This window comes from Podarcis gaigeae, assembly GCF_964106915.1.
Source record: "Podarcis gaigeae genome assembly, chromosome: 6".
Taxonomy (NCBI): Eukaryota; Metazoa; Chordata; class Lepidosauria; order Squamata; family Lacertidae; genus Podarcis; species Podarcis gaigeae.
In genome coordinates this window covers 60,739,601-60,763,021 of record NC_139682.1, presented here as the reverse complement: position 1 = coordinate 60,763,021, position 23,421 = coordinate 60,739,601, and the positions used below count along the sequence as shown (strand labels likewise).

At 42.6% G+C, this 23,421-nt stretch overlaps 1 protein-coding gene across 17 annotated transcripts in view; it reads left to right on the top strand.

Annotated features, from left to right (window-relative positions):
- Positions 1 to 23,421, top strand: part of DOCK7 (dedicator of cytokinesis 7) — a 107,348-nt gene that overhangs the window by 65,191 nt on the left and 18,736 nt on the right. For 6 of the 17 annotated variants that reach the window (XR_014565279.1, XM_083742811.1, XM_083742808.1 and 3 more), the window contains exons 21-39: positions 307 to 471; positions 1,117 to 1,286; positions 3,417 to 3,509; positions 5,086 to 5,175; positions 7,214 to 7,309; positions 8,521 to 8,661; positions 8,830 to 8,943; positions 9,592 to 9,762; positions 11,091 to 11,230; positions 12,712 to 12,881; positions 14,076 to 14,230; positions 15,131 to 15,313; positions 16,204 to 16,339; positions 17,618 to 17,714; positions 18,407 to 18,424; positions 21,670 to 21,766; positions 21,992 to 22,126; positions 22,390 to 22,542; positions 23,234 to 23,392. Coding sequence is in view for 16 of the 17 variants with exons in the window: in XM_083742811.1 (XP_083598937.1) it covers positions 307 to 471; positions 1,117 to 1,286; positions 3,417 to 3,509; positions 5,086 to 5,175; positions 7,214 to 7,309; positions 8,521 to 8,661; positions 8,830 to 8,943; positions 9,592 to 9,762; positions 11,091 to 11,230; positions 12,712 to 12,881; positions 14,076 to 14,230; positions 15,131 to 15,313; positions 16,204 to 16,339; positions 17,618 to 17,714; positions 18,407 to 18,424; positions 21,670 to 21,766; positions 21,992 to 22,126; positions 22,390 to 22,542; positions 23,234 to 23,392 (2,483 nt within the window). In the remaining variant the exon portion in view is untranslated. The remainder of the gene's footprint in view (positions 1 to 306; positions 472 to 1,116; positions 1,287 to 3,416; positions 3,510 to 5,085; positions 5,176 to 7,213; positions 7,310 to 8,520; positions 8,662 to 8,829; positions 8,944 to 9,591; positions 9,763 to 11,090; positions 11,231 to 12,711; positions 12,882 to 14,075; positions 14,231 to 15,130; positions 15,314 to 16,203; positions 16,340 to 17,617; positions 17,715 to 18,406; positions 18,425 to 21,669; positions 21,767 to 21,991; positions 22,127 to 22,389; positions 22,543 to 23,233; positions 23,393 to 23,421) is intronic. The other 11 variants (XM_083742814.1, XM_083742812.1, XM_083742810.1 and 8 more) reach the window with 4 other exon arrangements.

Sequence of the window (23,421 nt, the reverse complement as noted above, 5' to 3'; positions counted from 1 at the left end):
GTGCACCAATTTGGATTCCAGTCTTTCTGATTGGCATGCTGCCTGAACCATTTCTTACCCAATTCCTTGATGGAACTTATAATTTATGCTATACAGTATAAACTATTCAGCATCTTAGAAAGACTTAATAATTCAAGTGCTTACTCTCCCCACTAAGGGTTAAATTTCAAAATACTTAAGCTCCTCTGGAAATGTTTTTCATGAGAAATGAATGTGGGCTTAGCTTAAAAAAAAAAAGCTGTTGTGATAGTGAGGTTACCTATATTGATAAATGTTGAACTGCTTTATTTATTTATTTATTTTTAGTAAATCTGGGTCAAGCGTCTTTTGAAGCCATGGCCTCTATTGTAAACAGACTCCACAAAAACCTTGAAGGAAACCAAGACCAGCATGGCAGAAACAACCTCCTCACCTCATATATTTATTACGTTTTTCGCTTGCCAAACACCTCTCCCAATTCCCCATCTTCAGGTAGGTTCTCTTTTTGGGAGGTAAAGGTTGGAACTGCTGGGCATGCTTTTCCAGGTGTTAGTCGTCTTGGGGTTTGTCAGAGGCTGAGCCTAGTTTTTGCAAGAGAACATGTGAGTTAGTTGACACAAAGGGCGGTGCACACAACCATCGCTTGGATGCACCAGAGTCCCTAATGCTTCCCAGTTTCCACCTCCACATGGTTGCTCCGCATCTCATGTCCACCCACGCTGAGTGGTCCCACAACCTCAAGGAACATATTTCTATGGGATACAAGCAGCTTCAGCTGGAATGGGTGGTGTCAAAAGATCTTCCTTCCCTTGTGGTTTGTTGAATCAAGGCTCATCTGTTCAGGCTCTTTTCCTCACCACTGAGTAAGTGCAGGCATCTTGATGAAGGCGCTGCATGAATTCCAGAGCAGCTGGGGCTTCCAGTGCCTCCTTTGAAAACTTCAAAGGCAATCATTTTCAGAGACCATGGGAAGTGAAGGCAACACAAAGGATGACTTGAACCCAAGGGATCTGCCAACAGTGCCATTGAGGAAGCTGTGGAAGTGACTGGTACTTGAAGTGGAACTAGTGTTGGTTTGGTATACGGTATTCCGCCTCATGCCACCTTGTTGAGTTATATTGTGCTTCGTTGTTTTAGGTTCAGGTGGCTTGGGAGGATCAGTCCATTACGCCACCATGGCTCGTTCTGCTGTCAGACCAGCAAGCCTAAACTTGAATCGCTCCAGGAGCCTTAGCAACAGCAACCCAGATATCTCTGGCACTCCAACCTCGCCTGATGATGAAGTCCGATCAATCATTGGGAGTAAGGTAGGATTGCACTTAGCTGATGGTGATAGCCCAATATTTTTAATTCCTAAACCCTATTCAGGTAGTTAATCTCTTACATTTTCAAACCCCACTGAGGCCCAGGCAGTGTTATCCGCCCTAAATTGGATGCAGCTTGTACTTTAAAATGTGCCGCGATGTCCTTGCCTGTTCAGCAAGGCAGCGCTCAAAGGGTGTTTGCAGTCGTTAGCAGGTTACGTTTCAAGGTGCTCTACCTGTACAAGGACAAAGGCAACGAAAGAGCAGACTCTTTTATTGTGAAGTTCTGACCTTTACTTTTTCCTTTCGGTCCAAATTATTTTATGAGCCACTTTAAAAGCGTTTTACACCCAGTTACATGAAAAATCAATCGAAGGCACTTTATTTTTTTAAGTCATCGCCCCATTTGTATAAAAGGGCAAGATGGAAATGGAAGCACCAAGGAATTTAATAATTTTTGAATGATTAAAAAAAAAACAATTTCACCCCAAAAAGTGGCACGTGTTGTTCTTATTAAACATTAAAGGCTTTGACTGGGAGAGCTCAGAATATTTAAGTATCCATTTGATGGTCTTGCTAATTAAACCACCTTGACCTTTTTGTGAAATGCCTGAGGGAGTGATGTGCACATGGAATTTACCTTGGATATGATAAGTTTTATGTGAGCTGCCTGGCCTTGAGTAATTTGGCAATAAAAATGGATAGAAGCTTTCTTACAGAAACATATTCTGCTTTTTAATAAGCTGGAAGGAGTAATGCGACAGCCTGGCAGAGATATTGTAAAACTCTGGGCACATCAAAATCAGTGGAAACCCTCAATTTTGCTTTGGAAGTGTCATGATTTCTTTTCCCGACCAAAACCTGATTTGGGGCTTTTTGCTATGCTTCTGAAATCCTGTTTTGCTTTAGGAAAAAAATATAGATTGGGTCCAAATTATGGATTGGATTATTCCAGTTCCTGCCCTGCACCCAGGGGGTGAGGGAGTGTGAGGTGGGAGCTGGGGGAGCGGAAGGAGGAATACAATACAGGGACATGATTGGCACTCAGACTGGCCAATGGATTTCTAAAAGGCAGGTGGAACACCAACCAACCACAAACTGCATCTTACAGAAATTTTAATTGCAGGACTGTTCTTGCGCCAGCTTGTTGAACTTCATTTACTGCGAGTTTCTAAACTCCTAAGAGTGCTTTCATATTGCTCCATGGTTTATAAATTTTGACTCTGAGACCTGGATTGTTTGGATTGTTTATTCATTATTTATCTGCCAATGTTTGGTTCAGGGACCTTTGCTCCAAGTATAAAATGCCAACAGGATGGCTTTAGCAATTTACTGGAGACTAGGAAACTTTTGAAACAGCAATTTGGGTGCATCTGTGTGCAGATATTGATTTTTGTGTGCCCAGAAATGTATGTGGACAGGTTTCATTAGTCTGAACTGGTGAAGAGAGGCCTGATGAGGCTACTTTCTTTGAAGTAATAAGATAAAATCCTTGTTACACCAACCGCTCAATAGTCTCAGTGGAGAGGTTATGTTAAAGTAATATGTTTGAACATTGAATATGTAAGTTTATGTCTAAAGTCAATGGCTAGAACAAACACCATTAGATGTACTGCTGGATAAATGTTTAATGGTTCTTGTATTTGTTTAAAAACCCACAAAAATGGTTTCTTTAAGATGTAATCAATGACCCAAATTCAGGCAAAATTAGCTGCTCTTAAATCTCATTGAAATTTATAAGACAAGTTTAACTGCAACTCATTTATAAGTTCCACTAATTTCAGTGTGACTGACTTTATTTGGATCTGGGCCTATCGTTACAGCATCATACACATATTTATGAGAGTGTTTTTCTTATATATTTTTAAAAATTAATAAAAAAATAGGGAAATTTGATAAGATGCCCTTTATTGAAGACATCCATCTTTTAAGCATGTGAGCGCGTGTGTGATGAGGAAATGAGAGAAATAACCCGTTGGACTAAAACGTAGTTAGTTTTAACAGTACTAATTGTATGGAATACACTCTGGGTTTCTTTGAAGGAATTGATTTTCTCTGCGTTTTCCTGTACTGTGTGGCATGCAACATGTAACATTTCTTTCCTTTCCCTGCTGCTTTCTGTTATATGCCCAGGGCTTAGACCGCTCCAATTCCTGGGTAAACACTGGTGCTCCAAAAGCTGCCCCATGGGGATCCAACCCCAGTCCAAGTGCAGAGACTACACAGGTGGTGTCTACATTAGAGCTTTCTTCTTGCCTTGGCTAATATTACCTTATAGAACATCTTATCCTCCCAAGTTTACACTGTGGTCTGCTTGACTTGCCTTTATCTATTTGGAAGAGTTCCATGTCCTCATTCCCCACCCCCACCACCGCCACACTGCATGAAAAACCACCCACTTGCCACCACTGTTTGTCCTCGCTTTGTGTTTCAGTTGTTTCTGGGTTTGTGAAATGATGATGCTATATAATTTAATTTCCTTCCCCCTTTCTTTATAATCTACCTCTACAAAAGTTCTCAATGTTAGGTGACACATATTCCTAATGGAAACATGTACAAAGTATCCCCTCCCCCAAATATAAGTTGTTGTTGTTGTTGTTTTGGTAACATGCCACTTTTCCTTTTTACCATTTTCATAATGCATTTTTCTTCCTCATCCATCCCTCCTCCTTTTGTCATGTGAATAGGTGACTGCAATTAAAACCACATTGTTGTATATGTTAGATCTTAATCTCAGCTAATAACATTTGGATACTGTGGGGTGAGATACCTTTGTTGCAAAGTATGAAATATTTGGAGTCTTGACGCTATAACCTTATAGGTCTTGACACTATAACCTTAGCTGCTTGCTTCTTAACACTGCATGATTATTGATTTATTGGCTATTTGTAGCAACATATGAATGGGTTGAAGTCAGTTGAACATACCTCTCAGCTTTATCTACAAAAGCAAAACAACATTTTTCCAAACCCAAACAAATCTGATAGAAATGAACATTGTTCTAGTCAAAAAGCCATCAAAATTAAAACCAGATTTAAGAATCAAAAAAGTCACGTTTAGTGCAATAACCATTGGTATTGGGTTATACTTTGGAGATAAGAACCCCACATTTGTTTAAGCTGGAAGGAATGGTGCTGATATCTTAAAGTATACTGTTTTCTTAATATACACGTCAACAGAATATAATGCTGCTACACACCAGTTTCATGCTTTGCAACAATACATATCTTTATGCAAAAACTTTGCACTTGATTTTAAAGAAGCCTGAGCCCTAAACCCTGCAGATGTTTTGCTAAACGAATTGCATTTGAGACTTTGTAAGCTATGGCTTATGAAGTCAGGGTCAAGCTCCCCTACTCTCCCCTCTCCTCCTCATGCTGCATGGCAGCTTTGGTGTAAAGATCCTGGTTTTTGTATCAAAACTGAGGAACAGTGTCTTAATGTCACTTAACAAACAAGGAAAATAAGCTGGGATTAGATCACATCCTGACTTAGTTCCTGATTTGTTAATGCACATTAAGACAGAATTCCACAGTGTGGAATGGTTTCCATGCCCAAATTGGATGGAGGTGGAAGGGAAGGATGCTTGGCCCCTGCACTCATTCCCAGCTTCATAAATCTTGTCTTATGATTCCTCAAATGATTGTCCGGACTGGGCCTTTATTTGACGAGATGCACAAAAGAATTTGATACCTGGATGTTTCTGTTTACTTTGTTGATGTGCGTAGCCCCCGAACTGCAAATGTCACCCGCAACCAACTTTAATGTGCTGTCATTCATTCATTCATTTCCCACTCTGTAGGCTACAGACCGAAGTTGTAATCGTATGTCTTCGCACACAGAGACGTCAAGTTTCTTACAAACATTAACAGGACGGTTGCCAACTAAAAAGGTAGATTTTAGTGAAGACAATTTAAACATTGTATTGAAGGCAGGAAAGTGTTAAGTCATTATAAACCATTAAAGCCATCACATTTTAGTGGGTTCCCTGCCTTTGTGTCTTGATTTTGAGAGTGCTGAGTCAGCTTAGAGCCAAGGTTGCTCAGTTCTTCTTAAAAGCCAAGGCTTCAGGCTGTCATAAAATGTTTCAGAAGATTCACTTATGGTTTCAAAAGAGTTCCCCTCTCCAATTTTAAACAATTCTCTCAAGAATAGTACAAAGATTTAAGCAGATGCGCAAGAAATGTGGTCTCTGCAGTGGCTCTCACTGGCCATTATCTGTCTTGGTTTTTCACAAGTTTTGGAGCGAATAAATGAGAGCCAGAAAAAACTCCTGCCATCTTTTCCATCATCCTTCCCATTCATTCTTTACTTCTTCTAAGCGAGGGGAAGAGATAATAGCACCGCTAAACTTTTATCCTGCTAGGAACCTCCCCAAGCAGGTCTTTTCCCCAAGCAGGTCTTTTCCACCTACCGCAACGGAAGGTAGGGGAGGAACAAACAGGAGCTCCTTCCTGTCAAGTACCTTCCAGGGATGAACTGTTTCTCTCCTCTGCCTCCTATCTTCCTCCGGGAGGCTGTTTGTGCTTCAGAACTGTATCTTACATTTAGTTTCAGCAGCACTCTACCCACATGCCAAAGCATAAATTGCATTTTTAACACCGCTGAGGGAAGTGTTTGTTCTAATGTTGCAGGGGCCTCATGGTTCCATAGAATAACAGAATTGTAGAATTGGAAGGGGACCCTGAGGGTCATCTAGTCCAACTCCCTGCAATGCAGGAATCTCAACTAAATCATACATGTCAGGTGGCCAGTCAACCTCTGCTGTTCTGTCTTATGCCCCTCCGGTAAGATCAAAATGAGAGAGAGGAGCATGTTGTCAGAAGCAACTGTGATAGCATGATTATGTTCACTCTAGCAGTGTCCCTCTCACCTCCCCCAGGCTTAGGAATGAACTACTTCCTTATGAAAGCCTGATTTTTAAAAATGAAACAAAAAAACAAAACATCCCTACATAATTAGCTGTCAGTTATGCCCCTTTGTGGTGCCAATATAAGAAAAACAAGAGGGAAGGCAACAATTCACGAACCAGAATAGAGAAGCTCATGATGATTTATTCAGCCTAATGCCTTATGTTTATAATCTTTGCCAGAATCACAGAGCAAATTATAATTTGCTTTGATAAAGTATCCTGTGTACCTTAGAGGTTCTCCTTTTCTTGATTCTGTTACGAAAAGGCTAGGCAAAATGTTTAAAACTAAAGCAAGCATTTTGAGGGAAAGAGTGATTATTTTTTTTAAAAAAAAACTCCACTGATAATAAAATTCTGGACCAAGGTGATGTGAAATATTTCTCACACACAGTACACACTGTGGTCTGATGTTGTTCCCCAAGTATTTCATCAAAGCACATTTACCATTGCTGTTCCCTTCACACTCGTTGTTTTGCTTACTCTCATCCTTCACTGTGACTGTGTTCGGACATAAATGCTTAACCATGATTTAGCTTTATGAGAATGAGCTTGGCCTCCCCCTGGACTCGCCACTTCTCCACTATGCCTGTGAAGAGGAGACTAGAAGCTTCCACTTTTTAGATTAAGTACAGTTTAATACATCATTCAAACCTTAAACTGGTTAATCTTGACTATGGTTAGGGAAAAGAAGCCAACTTCATATTTGTTTCTATCCACCATAGACTTAACCACAGTTCATCCATGTTTGAATGACTCAACAAGCTTTGCTTAATTATAATAATAAAAAACAGAATCAAAAGCTTCCAGATTCCTCTATATATCTGCATTGGGGAAGGAGAGAGGGATCATATGAGCTAAGGGAAGCTGGACTTGTTCTCTTAAGCCTAATAATGCTTTAGTATTATGTCCACACCAACCCTGTGTGTCCATTGTTACTGTTGTGGGTTTTTTTTTAATGGATTGTGTGTTTGAAAATTATCATGCAACTGATACCGAATGTGAATTTGAATCTGGCTAGCTTTTTCATGAAGAACTGGCCTTACAGTGGGTTGTCTGCAGTGGGAGTGTACGGGAGGCAGCTCTCCAGCAAGCGTGGTTCTTCTTCGAGCTTATGGTAAGAGAACAAGGAAATCTGCTTCATTTTTTCTCTCTTCTGTTTCACCTTAATTCCACTGATTTCCCAGGTGCTTGTGCTAGTGCAACGCTTGAAATGCCCTTGAATAATTCCACTAGGTAGTGTGAATTAGAGATGAGACAGGACCTTGGAGGAGGGAGGGTGGCAGGCGGCTTCTCAAAAACAGTTTTGCAGAGTCTCCTCAGTGATGAGAAGGGGCTCAGAAGAGTGTAGAGAAATGTTTGTGGGGGCATCCCCATTGCGAAGGCAGCTGTGAGAATGCTCCATGACTTGGCCTTCTGTGCTTCAGCCATTTCGTTCAAGGTGCTGGTGGTCAGCATGGTTGGGTGCCGCCAAGGACTCCATTTCCGGAGGGGGCCTATTGTCCAGCCCTGTTATTTACTATCTGCTTATGTTCACTTGTTTTCCCCCGAGTGGGCAGTGCCATGAGTCTTCATCTTTCTTCTGGCCAGTGGTTCAGATTGGGCCCAGAGTGAGAGGAGGAGTGAATGGGGAACAGTGACGGTGGTGTTGAGAAGAAAGGCCACTCAGGAAGGAGATACCACTGAAAGCCTCTTATTCAAGGGCCCCACAAAATTTGGAGCCAGCACCGGTTTCATTGCTCACTCTTGTATTGTGGCAAGGCAGGGAACAGGTCTTCTGATTGGCTATGTGGGGCTTTGACTTCACCATGTAGGAAGCTTGTCTTATACTGAGTCAGACCTTTGGTCTATCTAGCTCAGTATTGCATACACTGACTGGCAGCAGTTCTCCAGGATTCCAGACTGGGTATATATCAAGTCCTACCTGGGGATACTGGGGATTGAACCTGGGACCTTCTGCATGCAAATCAGATGCTGTACCATTGAGCTATGGCCCTACTTACTGTGTAATTTTAAGAAGAAATAAAAAGGGAAAGCATAGCTCAGAAGAAGCAGCAGCAGCTTGGGCTGGGAGCAGGCACACACACACACAAAATAAATTTGAAAGGAGAGGACAGATGTATTTTGCCCCACTTGAAACACCAAGAAATGTTTAGAGGTGAAAATTCTGCCCCTCACTAAACAGGATGGATCTGTAGCTATTGTTGTGACTGGTTTGTGTTAAAGAAAGGCATCAAATCACAGTGCTATCTATCCATGGCTGGTTTTTTTCCTCCCCACTCTCTCCCCTTGCAACTGACTGCAACTTATAATATATGTTCCCTCCAGGTAAAAAGTATGGTGCATCATTTGTATTTTGCTGACAAACTCGATGCTCCAAGGAAGAATCGTTTTCCAGAGCGCTTCATGGATGACATAGCTGCTCTGGTCAGCACAATTGCCAGTGATATAGTCTCCCGGTTTCAGAAGGTAATGGAAGAAGTTCAGCAGTGCTCTTGTCAAAATTTTAACCGCTGATACTGAACGATAACTTCCAGATGATGCAAGACAGATTCTTGGATGAGGGCCTTAGCATGAAGCCTCAGTGTTTATCTCTGTTCCTTTCCTTTCATTCCCTTCTGCCCCACCCCAATGTAGGATGCTGAAATGATTGAAAGGCTCAACACTAGCTTAGCCTTCTTCCTAAACGATCTGCTCACTGTTATGGACAGAGGATTTGTCTTCAGCCTTACTAAGGTGTACTACAAACAGGTAAAGTCTCCGGATAAAAAGAGGTGGGGATGGGTTGGCGTGAGGTGAAAGCAGAGAATCTTTGGAAACTGCAGCAGGGAAGGGGAAAGGAGGAGAGTAGGGGCAGAAGGAAAGTTGATCTGTGAAGCAGAATTCATAAGTGCATGTCTGGTGGAGTGACAGGAGCTTCACTTTCAGTTGTCAATTTGAGGCTGGTTCCATGGCAGTTTCAGGGTAAGCCAGGGCACTGAGCCAGTTTGACATCTGATGGGAGGGCATTCCACAGAGTGGGTGGTGCAACTACCAAAATACCTTCTGTCTGGTTCCCTGTAGTTTCACTTCTCTCAGTGAAGGAACCAGCAAAAGGCCCTTGGAGCTGGACCTCAGTGTCTGGGCTGAACGATGCGGGTGGAGATGCTCCTTCAGGTATACTGGGCCAAGGCCGTTTAGGGCTTTAGGGCTTTAAAAGTCAGCACCAACACTTTGAATTGTGCTCAGAAACATACTGGGAGCCAATGTAGGTCTTTTAGGACATGTTATGTGGTCCTGGCGGCTGCTGTCAGTCAGTCTAGCAGCCATATGCAGGATTAATTGTAGCTTTAATTTCTGTGCGGCAGTGGTTTCTTGTGGCCTGTAACTCTTTAACTGTGCTTTCCCCGTCTTTACAAGGTGTCATCCAAGCTTTATTCCTTACCCAATCCGAGCACCCTTGTGTCCTTGAGGTTGGATTTCCTCCGCATCGTCTGCAGCCATGAACACTACGTTACTCTGAATTTACCATGCAGCCTGCTGACACCCCCGGCATCCCCGTCACCTTCCGTGTCTTCCGCAACATCTCAGGTGAGCAGGGTGCCTAGAAAAGACATTGCTTGCCTTGTGGGAAGAACAACCCAGTGTGTGGTGGCAGCACTTGTAGAATGAGATACCTTTTCCAAGTACTGTTCTTCTTTGAATGTAGGTTATCCTTTGGTGCTCATTTGTATAATCAGCATGCAGACTCGCTGAAGAAAGTGCTTTAAATCAGGCTTCCTCAAACTCGGCCCTCTAGATGTTTTGAGACTACGATTCCCATCATCCCTGACCACTGGTCCTGCTAGCTAGGGATCATGGGAGTTGTAGGCCAAAAACATCTGGAGGGCCGAGTTTGAGGAAGCCTGCTTTGAATTATATGGGTGCTGGACAACCAGGAGAACAGAGAATCTCCTAGGGAAAGGCAAGCACCATTTTGAGCATAGCACCTCTATCTTTACTGGATAAAGCCAGCCACGTTGACTGGCAGAGGACTAGATGGTATAGCACTCACCAAGCATCCTAAGGTTAGTGTCCACCACAATAATTAAGAGCCTTTTCAGAAAACCTTTTTCAACCTTTTTCCATTTGTGGTTGTCGTGTCCTGTTGAGATCAACTATTGGGTAAGAATAAGAAGACAGATTTACTCTTATTATAAGGCTTGCACTTAAAAACAATTATTGTTTGTTTGTTTTTTACACAAAATGGAGGGAATTTGTCTCATGTGGTTGTTACAGCATAAATGCTCTATGCAAAATGCTGTAGAGCTTAGATAATTCCAATTTTTGAAAGAATGTGAACCACATGCAATTCATGACCAAGCTTACCTGTTGCATACAAATTAAATAAGCTGAACGGAAAGCAAATCTATATTGCACATTTTAATATTTCACATTATTGCAGCAGTAAAACGTAACTCACAGCAGGTATACTATATGTATATGAAGATAATTTAAGTTGTGCATAACTGTGTGTACTGCTTGTATATTTCATGCTCCTTGACTTTGTATTTAAGTTTTTTGGAGGAGGAGGAGGAGGAGGATGGAAAAAACTTTATCATAGGGATGTGATTCTATATTCAGAGGTGTAGCTATGAATTGGGAAAATTCTGGCTTCACTTACTGGAAATACAGAAAAATAGAGAGCAGTGTTTGTGAGAGCTTAGCAGAGTGTATGTGGAGTCTTTCGGAGTTCTGTAAATAAAAGTCTTAAGTATGTTATACAAGACTCTTGTTTACAGTTGCTCCAGCCACATTTATAGGATTACCCAAATGGTCTGTTCGTAAAATGTAACCTGTCCAGAGGACAGTGCAGTCTATACGTTGCAGTCTGAAATACATACAATAAAACTTAAGGCTGGTGTTTGTTTCCATAACAGAGTTCTGGTTTCTCAACGAATGTCCAAGACCAGAAGATTGCAAATATGTTTGAACTGTCTGTGCCTTTCCGCCAGCAGCACTACTTGTCAGGCCTGGTGCTTACTGAGCTGACTGTCATTTTGGATCCTGATGCAGAAGGGTGAGTTTTACAATTATTCTGGGCGGGATGGAATAATTCAAAGAAGATCTAATGTTTCACAAGCAGAATTCTGCCTTAGGCAGGGCTGTGTTCAAATGTGATATTAGAAGGAAAAGAAAGGAAACAGGTTCTTCCTCAAGTCCCAGCCGCTCTCCAGCTCAGCACCTCTGCTTTGACTGCTATCCAAAGATCTTTCCTACCAGAGCAGCCTTTTTATATCAGTATTATGGGCATCCATGTATATACAGGGTGAGAGTGTAGGCTTCTCCATAAACATAGTCATTTTCATGGTGTTCCATCTACCACAAGATTGAATTCAGTGCTAGTTCTACTGAGCATAGACCCACTGAAGCTGATGGGCATGGCTAATTTAGGTTTATTAATTTCAGCAGGTTACAACCCATAGAGTCAGTGAGAACCCTATTGGTGCATGGAGCTCTGGATCACAGCCAAAGCGTAGTAGTATTAAGATTTGATTGCCATAGACCTGGACATTAATTTCCTCTTTGAAACTAATTGTGTTCATGCAGGTTATTAAAAATCCGACCCTTTCCGTTAACCCCAGCTACAAAGGGGTGTGTGGTCCCTGCCCTCAAATCTGCAGGCGGATTTGCAACTCTGTAATTGGCTTACATTTATGTTATAGATAACCCCATCTGGCAAATAGAAGGTCTGTGTTTTTAACGTGGTTTCTGATTCCCCAGGCAGCCTGTTGTAGTGCCTTGTAAATAAAAGCACCTCTTTGCATGTGTGTAGTCTTCAGCATGTGGATAGTTAGGTTGCAAGCCACACTTCCGGATCATCACAAGTTGTGGTGGCCACCAGGGACTCTGGATGCAACAACTAAGGCAAAGATGCAGAAGTCTGATAAGATATTTACAAAATGGAGCAAAGAGGCAGGAAGTGGTAAGAGAGCCATAGCAACCAAGTATATAGCCGGCAGGAGAAAAAGGAACAGTAGGGGCATCTATAAGCAACCCCTGCTCCCATTGACTGGGCTTTGGGAGAACCACCATTGGTCGTCCTTCTGCTTATTGACCCATTACTTTCACTATGCCGGTTGACTGAAAAGCATTTGGTCCATTGATCTGTGTGGAGACAGGAGAGAAGCATCTGTAAAACTGGTTCACACCTTTAACTCCTGCAAAGGTGGTGGGAGCTAAATCCATGTTTGAGGGCCACTTGGCTAATGTTAAAGGGTTTGCATATCAACAAATCCTGTTTCAGTGGTTAAACCAGGGGCCATGAAATTGCCAGCTCCATGACCATGATTCATTTACCACTTCACTGCAGGTGACAAAACACTGGCATCTTTTAATACAGGGGTGCAACTGTAAGACACACTGCACAAACAGACAAAAGCGGTATCAGTAAGCGTAAGCGTGTTGGTGTAAGTGTGTTGGTGTAGGTGTGTGTTTACCAAGTCTTATCTGCCCTAAAACTATTAACTAATCCTTCCAACCCTACTCGTATCTTAACAGTTTGTTTGGATTGCATAAGAAAGTCATCAACATGGTACACAACTTGCTGTCCAGCCATGACTCCGACCCACGGTACTCTGACCCACAGGTAAAGGCCCGGGTGGCTACACTGTACCTGCCTCTGATTGGTGTGATCATGGAGAGTGTGCCCCAGCTGTATGATTTCACAGGTATTTCGTATGCTTTTTTCCCCCTTTTGCATTAAGAAAAATGGCAGATTAACTGCCAGACATGTTGTGCTGCTGCCTGAGTTCTGTCTTTCACTTGAACAAATAACTTAAAAACAAACCAAGGGATTCCTCAGTGACATCCAGGAAATGAGTGCTTAAATCTTCAGGAAATTTGCATCAGCGATTAAATTTTGCACATAGTCCCAAAGCTACACAGAGCAGAATGTGTGCCAATGTCTTCTTCACTGACCTGTTGCTATCTCATGTTGAGTTCTTACTTATTTTATTTCTAACACACCTTTTCATCAAAATGTAATGTCAAGTTGGAATACAGTCACATCAATAATAAAGCACAACAAAAATAAAACCCACAGCAATTGAGCTTTAATGGCAGATGCAGTCAGATCTGGGCCAGTTAATCAGATCACCTCCAAGCCTTGCTGAAAAAGAAATTTAGTGGATAGTGGGCCTCATACAAGATGATAATTGAGTGGGCTCACTGACTGAAATGTTGGGTTTGTCTGTACACCAGTATTTTAACAGCCTGAAAGTGCAAGATACAGTTCTGCTGTTTAAGCTAAGCACATCTAACTTTACAAATTTTCTGTATGGAATTGGTGTTGGTCCCAGATTTTGAAAGGCCCTTGAGCAAGAAGCCCACTTTCCTGCCAGTGTGTCCATTCCCTGTCCATTTACCTTAGATCTCTGGGCCCAGTTTGTACCATAGTCCAGGAGTATAGTTTTCCTTCTCCTTGTTCTTGTTACTGTTGGCATGCCTGAGGAGGCCAGGGAACAGGCAACAACAGCGAGGAAGAGGAGGAGAACTAGGGATCTCTAGGGGTCACAGTGGGGCACCAGCTAGAATGGCAGCTGCCTGACGATGCCAACTCCTGACAACAAACCTACAGTGCTGGACTGCATAGAAGGAGGCAGGTTCATATGTTTCTATTGGCAAACTGTTTGCATGATTCTAAACCCAGGGAAAGAGGCAATGCTACACTTTCATCCAGATAACTTATGAGTGTACCTTGAACATAGCTTTACTTGCTCGCTTGCAGTCCAGTGTGAAAGGCGTTATTACTGCTTAGCCTCCAAGTTAAACAATACTTAAGGGAAAAATTTGGGAGGGTGGTAGCTGAGTGGGATAACCTTGTTGCAGTAGTGATTCATTGGGAATTGCTTGTTTCTCTACAGAAAACCACAACCAGCGTGGACGGCCAAGCTGCACAGCAGTGGAGGACTATGAGAGCGAGGGTGGAAGCATGATAAGCCAGACGGTTGCCATGGCTATTGCAGGAACCTCCGTCCCGCAACTCACCCGTCCCAGCAGTTTTCTCCTAACATCATCGGTATAGAGAAGTGTTTTTCCTCTAGAACGCCTGTGAACAGACAAATGTGCATGTCCTGTGTTTGCAAGGCAGCAAGAGTGGGTGGCAGTCCTGATCACAGAACAGATGGCACTACTCTCTCTTGGAACATAGAGGGTGGGTGGGAGGAGGTGACGGATAGATTGTGCTGCAGCAAAATTATCTCTGTTCCTGGGAGATAGTGGTGTAATAATAAACTCTTTGGCTGCACATCAAGATTTAAAACCTTGCTTCTCCATTGTGAAACACATTGGGGGGAGGAATGTATTTTTAGTTAAAATTCAGAGGACTTGCATTAGGTCTGTTCAATCAGTTTGAGTATTTTGGTGCCTACTGATGTCTATCCTGTGTGGATATTGTGTGCTCCTTTAGATGGCTTAGCATTTTATATATATTTTTTTAAAAATGTGTGTTTTATACTTCATTATTTCAAATCACTTCAGGATAGCAGTGTGAAGCAATGGTTAAAATGTAGCAAACTACCTAAACTATTTAATTAATTAATTTTAAATGGATTTCTATTCCATTTTAAAATATATTTCTCAAGAAAGCAGATGATAGACAGATAGATGATAGATAGATAGATAGATAGATAGATAGACAGATAGATAGAATTGAAGTGATATATAGTTCACAGTGGTCCACTTCATGGCTATGCCAGTACTTAAAACCAGTGTAATAATTACAATAAAGTTATTATTTATATAACTTGGCTGTCCCATAGAATATTTAAGGCACAATAAAACATACAAACAATAATAATTAATAATTAAAATAAATTCAACCAAACTCCTTCCAGAAGAACAGAAGAGTAGCTGGTTGAGTAATATTCCAAACAGAAGAAGTGGTCCTGATTCTAACTGGTTCTTCCTGTGTCTTCAGACAAATAGGCAACATTCAACATTTTCAGCCGAGTCAAGTCGGAACCTTCTCATCTGCCTCTTGTGGGTCCTGAAGAACGCTGATGAAAGTGTCCTACAAAAATGGTTCACGGACCTTTCTGTGCTGCAGCTTAATCGTTTACTGGATTTGCTGTACCTCTGTGTTTCTTGTTTCGAATACAAGGTATAGTAGCAGCGAGACAATTATGCTCACACGCTTTTCAGAGAAGTGAAGCAGTACAGGCAGAAAGCAGTTTACATGTGTCTGATTGATGCGCGATCATGCACATGCTCATCGCTGCCAGCTAGAAGTGGCCGGAACATGGGGCAGGGCAAGTTTGGCTTATTCATGCTCTGTCAACATACGCAGGGGTCAGGAACAGCACCCTCACACAAAATGGTTGCCGCTGAATTCAGAACCACACAACCATTACTCAGTTAAAAGTGGATCTTCTAATAATGTTTCCTTCGTGATTCTCACCCTTTAAGTCTCCACCAAACCAAATTCCAATCAGAAAGGGAAACTAAGAGAACCCACTGAACATTCTTGAGAGCCATTGAGTTAGTACCATCTCCTCCCTGTTTGCTGGGAAGGGTCTTTCTCTGCTTTGCTGAAGGAACAATTGATTGATTCCCATTTCTCCATGATTCACAATTCTCTAGTTAGCCAAGGATAGGCAAGAAAGCAAAAGTAGGATGAGTCAACACTACCAGTGCTATTTTTCTAGGAAAATGAGGTGCCGGAACTTACCATGAATGCTTCCCTCATTCTTTTAGAATGACAGTGGCGTCCCACCTGAGAAGTGCCGGAACTGAGTTCCGGCAAGTTCCAACTGAAAAAGAAGCCCTGAATGCTAGAAATATATACCACTTTGTAGCAAGTTTAACTGTCTTAGCTTCCCCCAAAAGAAAGATTAGAAGTAGAATTTGTGGATACTGCAAATTCTGTGTTAGATATAGGAAGCTGCCTAAATAATTTGCTTTATTTCTGTATTAAATTATAATGGGCTTTCTTTGTTTTTAAAAAGGGCTGACTTGTTTTATGTTCTATTCTCTTTCTTGTGAACTGTTCAGGGTAAGAAAGTGTTTGAAAGAATGAACAGCCTGACATTTAAGAAATCAAAAGACATGAGAGCCAAACTTGAAGAAGCTATACTTGGCAGCATCGGGGCGAGGCAAGAAATGGTACGGCGAAGCAGGGGACAGCTGGGTAAGTTGACGCTTTCCCCTGACAGAAGGGGCTGAAATGGGAGGCCCCCTTCATGCACTGTGCTAAGGCGGCTCTGTGTGATGGACTGGGAGAGCGGCCGCAGTCCTCCTGCAAGCATTGACCTCTGCAGTGACAAGGCAGGCCAAGCAAAGCAAATCTGCCTTGTGCAGGCTCAGGCTGAATGCCAGAAAGAGGCAGAGCTTGGATGTTGCTTCAGCAGCAGTCGGCCTCCAACTGAGTCCTGTATAGGAGCAGTGATTTAGTCCGCTTTTCATGAAAGCTGCCCCATGCCAGCAGTCCTTTACTCTGACAGGGCAGGGGAAACATTGGTTGTACTGGGCCCTCTGCAGTGGAGCCCTCTGGAGTCAGCGATGTGACATTCCTTGATACTGAGCTAATCTTTAATTTATGAATAGTAAACTATCCTGATAGTGTTAATCAGATATTATAGAACAAAGGTGGGGAACCTCAGGCTCGAGGGCCAAATATAGCTCTTCAAACCTGTACATTTGGCCCTCAAGGCTCCCTCCAGGTGATGCCCCATTCAGGACCCTGGCTCTCACTGACCGTACTCCGCACTTCTTTGCGTGTCCTTGCATTTTGATGGTTCCTTTTACTACAGTGGTACCTCGGGTTAAGTACTTAATTCATTCCGGAGGTCCGTTCTTAACCTGAAACCTGAAGCACCACTTTAGCTAATAGGGCCGCCGCACTGCCGGAGCACGATTTCTGTTCTCATCCTAAAGCAAAGTTCTTAACCTGAGGTAATATTTCTGTGTTAGCGGAGTCTGTAACCTGAAGCGTATGTAACCTAAGGTACCACTGTATTTGGATGGAATTGTGTATGTGTAAAACCAGTGTCTCTCCTCCACATTTTGTGTGCGTGTGACTGAAATGTAGCCTAATGTACAAAGGGAAATGTTACATCTGTTGTCCAGTTCCCTTTTTTCTCAGGCCCCTGGTCCACCCCTGGTGTGTGGCCCCTGGAAGGGTGTTTATGAAGGAATGTGGCCCTCCAGTTGAAAAAGGTTTCCTTCTCTTGTTTTGGTAGATAGTGTTGATTTACTCACACGTTTGCTTGGAAGCTGGTTCATTTTGTATTGAAAGGATTAGTCAACACTGATGATAATTAATTTTAAAGTGCAATAATCATTTAATGTGAGGTTAACCATTCATTGTGTGCAAAGGGTGTAGTCATGATACCTCATTTAATTCGTCAAACACAACAGTCAAAGATAAAAAAGTTAAAAGCAATTTTTTAAAACCTTTGCTTGGCAGAAAGAAGTCCTTCCGGGAGTGCCTTTGGAAGTCAAGAGAACCTGAGATGGAGAAAGGATATGACTCACTGGCGACAGAACACGGAAAAACTTGACAAGTAATGCTACCTTACCCAAAATAATAATAATATAATAATTTATTATTTATACCCCGCCCATCTGGCTGGGTTTCCCCAGCCACTCTGGGCGGCTTCCAACAGAACACTAAAATACAATAACCTATTAAACATTAAAAGCTTCCCTAAACAGGGCTGCCTTCAGATGTCTTCTAAAAGTTTGGTAGTTATTTTTCTCTTTGACATCTGGTGGGAGGGAATTCCACAGGGCGGGTGCCACTACCGAGAAGGCCCTCTGCCTGGTACCCAAACATTTTAACATTGAAATGGCCAGTTGGCCAAGATAGGGACTGCCTTGCTCCTCACAGTATGAGCAGGTCTGGACCTGAACTGAAATAGGACTAACCTCATAAGAATAGTGCTATCACACACGTGTGTTGTTTATTTAAAAGAAAAGGAGGTTGCAATCTTCCCTGGTAGTAAGTGTCATTAAACTCAATGGGACTTGCTCCTGACTAGACTTGTATAGGATTGTGCTGTAAGGGAAGATGACCAATGCACTGATAAGACGGCTATAGGATGCTTTAAGTTGCAGCCAAGAGTAACTAGGTGTAATTGCATGTGTGCCATCGGTCACTTACTCCATTAGAGCATTCTGGAGTTCTCCAAGCTGACTCCTCTCCTACCCTAATCCATCACTTTGATTATTTTTCCTACATGTGCTGTGTTTTTAGAAGCCACAAACCAGCCAGGTACTGTAGCTCTGGTGTACTGCTGTGTTTACTTTTTTCCCCTGTTGTGCGTTTGTACTTTTGCTATTGCAATTCTGGCTTTTGGCGCTTGGCAGCAGCTTTGTATGCCTGCCTGTGACTTCAGTGGTTCCCTTTGTTGTACGAGTGCCTGCTGGGGTTTGAAATGGTTGGGGTGGGGTGTTGGTTAGGTGCAGGACTTACGGTTGCAGCTTTGCTTGGCATGCTTTTTGTCTTCTAATAAGGCTCTGAGTGCAGGTTTTGTTTGACTGGGGTGCTTTGCAGAAGGTCTGTGGGTTTGTTTGTTTTTTTGCAACATGACCTGGCTGTGAAGTGTGAGGGGTGTGTGTGTGTGTGTGTGTATGCTGCTACAGGATGTCCCTTTCCCCCCGCATAGCGTTGGGCACGTCTGAACTTTGGTGTGAAAATTGCAGTTCCCTGACAGTCCAATTAACATTACATCGTTTTGATGTAGTCTTAATTTGATCCCGGTAAAAGTTCTGGAGGTGTTTGGTTAAAGGGTCCACCAGCCAAAATGCAAAAAGGTCACATGGCGTATAAACTGGAGGCAGGAATAAACTAGACATCTGTAGATCTCCTTTTAAGAATTCTAGAGCACTCTCCTTTTCAAAGCCTTTACAGCACCTGCAAGACCAGGGCATTCACTGCCTTCTGTACAATTCAGTTTTGCCTAGCACAATGTGAGTGTATGGACAGTGCTCTTAAAACAGATTTAGCCCTGGAGATGTTCATCCTTGTGCAAGATCTCAGTCCAGCCTGCTGGTGCATCATTGTGTTTTGGGCTCCTGGACAGCTTTCTCCTTTTCTGCCGAAGGCTCTGTCCGGCTCAGAAATAAATGTGGCAAAATGTGGGAAAGGCGTGACTCACTGGTAGTGCATATGCTTTGCATGTAGTAAGGTCCCAGGTACAAGCCCTGCCATCTCCAGGCTCTACAGAAGCTTTCTCTTCATGCAAGGACTGCAATAGAAGTTGCCCTTGCGTGCGCGCACACGCACACACCCCTAGAGGGAAGGAGGATTTTGATGCTCCTACTAGGATTTTTAGCAGGCAGCTAGTATTGACCAATTGAATTATTATTATTATTATTATTATTATTATTATTATTATTATTAGTTTATTATCATTCCCTGCCCATTTGGCTGGGTTGCCCCAGCCACTCTGGCCAGCTTCCAACACATACATCAATGGAAGTCAAGTGGAATAATTAGGACTAAATTCCACTTTTCCAACAATGTGCCCCCCACCTCCCACCGCGCCAGTAAAAATGATGTTGGTTGGTCTGTTGCTAGCAGTGCATATTGTCTGCTCCAGATTGGTGCATACAGTAGCATGTTCTGCTACCATTTATGACAGATCATTGCCAGCTTTTGGGAAGCATGTATGGTGGGAAGCAGGACATCAGCAGGACGTTTCATACATCACATAGACATTTCCACTGGTACCTACTACCTAGTAATGTTCGCCAGAAACTTATTCTCTTAGCGCCACCATGTGTTCACATCATAAAGTGCCATGCTGTCTTCACTGATGTAAAGATGAATAAAAAGATACTCATTTTCTTCAGTGTAGCCCTAGTTTCCCTTACCAAACTGTGTTTCTGCAGCACACTTTGTAATTTTAATCCTTTGGCTTTCATGAGGAAACGGTGGGCACCATTAGCAGGGAAAGACCCCATAACTTTATGAAAGGGAGGATATATACAAATCATGTTAGTTAGGATTCAAAGAACTACTTCAGGAAGAGCCATAGATCAGTGATAGTGCACATATTTTTCATGGAAGAAAAATCTCTTGGTTTTTCGAGAGAAGAGGGCTTCCTGAGACCTTGTCTCAGTTTGTCCATCCAGTGGGCTATTTTTCTTTGAAGAGCTGCCCCATTCCACATCACAAAATGCTGTTGAAAGTCTCCTCTGTTTTAGTAGGCTTTTGCCTGGTAGCACAGCAGGGACCCAAGCAACCTTCTGAATAGAAGTGGTTTGATAAGATTTGGGAGACCACAATTTCCTACAAACTTTTTTTAAAAAAATAATATTTATTGAAGTTTCAACAAAATTACAAAAATCAAAAAGAAAACAAAAAATACAAAATACAGAAAAATAAAAACAATTAAAAACAAATCAATTTTTCCATATCTTAACTTTCATTTACTTGTTTCCTTGACCTCCTCACACCTCCCTCTTTTGTATTCTAGTTCAATTAGTTAATTCAGCAAATCCTTTCCATCTTTGTTTTTATCTTAATAATTTATCTTAATATATTGTATCTTTACATTCTCACCTATTAGCAATCCATTTTACATACTCCTTTATAACATTACTGCTAAAACCACATAACTTCATTCCAGCATCCTTCTAACATTCCTTAATTTTACAATGTTTCTGTAGATAATCTTTAAATTTCTTCCAATCTTCTTCCACCGACTCTTCTCCCTGGTCTCGAATTCTGCCAGTCATTTCCGCCATGTAGTCCATCAACTTCATATCACAATTTCCTACAAACTTAGCAAGTGCAACAATCCCACTGAAATTTTTTAACAGTGCCGTGGTTTCAGTTTATCTTCAAGCTTCTCATCAGATTCCTATAAAATACAAACACACACACACACACAATCTCAGCTGTTAAGTAACATCTCCTTAAGCAAGTGATGGGGAACCTGTGGTCCTTTGTATGTCAGTGGATCCCAACTCCCATAGGATCCAGCCACTATGGCCAACAGTTCGGGATGATGGGAGTTGTAGTCCAACAACATTGGGAGTGCCATGGGTCCCCCACTGCTGTTTTTCTCTCACTGTACTCCCAAGCCTATCACTAACATGCTAATGTGATTTCCTTTTTCTCTTTATCTTTTATTACTCTGCTCCTCATTTTGTCGCAAGCATTATTAGCTTTATTTCATTTTAAAGTTCTTATATCATGTAAGCCACTGGTCCATCCAGCCCAGCAATATCTGCTTTGATTGGCTGTGGATCTCTAGGATCACAGGCAGAGGCCCTTGACCATTGGCCATACTACCTGGGCCCTGATAGAAGCTGGTCTGATAACATCTGGAGGGCCAGAGTTTCCCCATTCCTGCTTTTGTATTGAGCCTGTTTTTGGTGGTTCCCGCTGCTAAAGTGTTCTGCTAGAGCTTGGTGATTATCTGATAAGCAATCTTATTTCTCCAGCTGCAACAAAAAGTTTCTTTTCCTCGTTTCTCCAAAGAAAATTTATTTTTAATGCTTTTTTAGATCACGGGCTGAGATAGAACACGAGGCTCTTATCGATGGCAACTTGGCAACGGAAGCAAATCTGATCATTTTGGATACTTTGGAGATAGTAGTCCAGGTGAGGATGATAAAGGCCATTTTACAACCTTCCCGGTGCTCTGAATGCCTGAAGAACAGATAGTAGGCAAGACTAGCAATACCCCCTGTAGAAAGTGTATTCTGAAATGGCCATTCTCTCTCCATTGCACATGTTCACAGTGCTTCCCTTTGCTGTGACTTCTGTCTGCAACAGCCCTAAAGTTGACTTCCCCGCCTCTCTTTTTTCCATGGTCTTTGGTTACAGACGGTCTCCGTGACCGAGTCCAAGGAAAGCATTCTTGGCGGAGTGCTGAAGGTTCTTTTACACAGCATGGCTTGCAACCAGAGCGCTCTTTACCTGCAGCATTGCTTTGCTACGCAGAGGGCCTTGGTGTCAAAGGTGAGTGTCCTGAGGATGGGAGGGCAGCAGGGGGTTACAATTTCACTTCAGTATCCAACTTGTTTTCTGATTTGGAAAGTGTTGGACCTCCACAGTGGTGGCCGGCAAACTGCAGCTGATGATGGCCTCCTTTACTGGGAGCAGGCGTGCAACTGGGTCATGTTGAGCCCACAATGATTGTGGTGCGATTAATTTAACATTGTGTTGGTGTTTGGGGTGCAGCCACGACTGCTGAATGCTTGTCTCTCGCGCTGTCCTTCTAGTTCCCAGAACTGCTCTTTGAAGAGGAGACGGAGCAGTGTGCAGACTTATGCCTCCGACTCCTGCGCCACTGTAGCAGTAGCATCGGCACCATACGCTCGCATGCCAGCGCCTCCCTGTATCTCCTCATGAGGCAGAACTTTGAGATTGGGAATGTAAGTAAAGCACAGGGGCAGGAAAGCCCTTTTGCAGCCAAAGGGCCACATTTTCTTCTGGGCAGCGTTTTGAGGGCTGCATGCCAGTGGTGGGCAGGGCAAGAGGGGGAAGTGGGTGGAGCAACAAATCTAATTTTTAGAGTTGTACAGTAGGCTAGCTTTTGCACACACTTGCTCATTCCTTTGTGTCCTCCATCCAGACACAAGGACACATTCCATCCAAGCCAAAATACAAAGAGGGTGATGCAGGGCCAGTGAGGGCAGGGGGGGGGGGAGTATAGAGGACCAAATAGAGAGGGCTGGAGGGCCGCATTGAGGCCTCAGGTCTGAAGATACCCACCCCTGGTATAGTGTTTCTGCAAGCATGAGCTGCAATGCCTATCCAAACTGGTGCAAGAGAGGACAAGTGAGGAGCACTGATTTTTTGAGGGTCATATATTTTAAATGGGAATAGTCACGCACGGACCAAAAGGCTTGTGTCATCTTTAAAGGAGAACACTTTAATCCGGAGTTAAACAACTCAGCTATAAATTAATCATATGGATGGATGGAGTTCTGACCAGACCCCTTCAGGAGAATCCAACATGTTTGCTGTACTTTTTGGTTTGGGACTGCAATGCCTATTAAGCTGGTGTTGTCACCTGACGTTATTGGCGCAGTAACAGTTTGTTTGTTTGTTTGTTTGTTTCAGAACTTTGCCAGAGTGAAAATGCAGGTGACCATGTCACTCTCATCTTTAGTAGGAACATCTCAGAATTTTAATGAGGAGTTTCTGAGACGTTCTCTGAAAACCATTTTGACCTATGCTGAAGAGGACCTGGAACTAAGGGAAACAACGTTCCCTGATCAGGTTAGGAGGAATAGTACTAGACATAGATA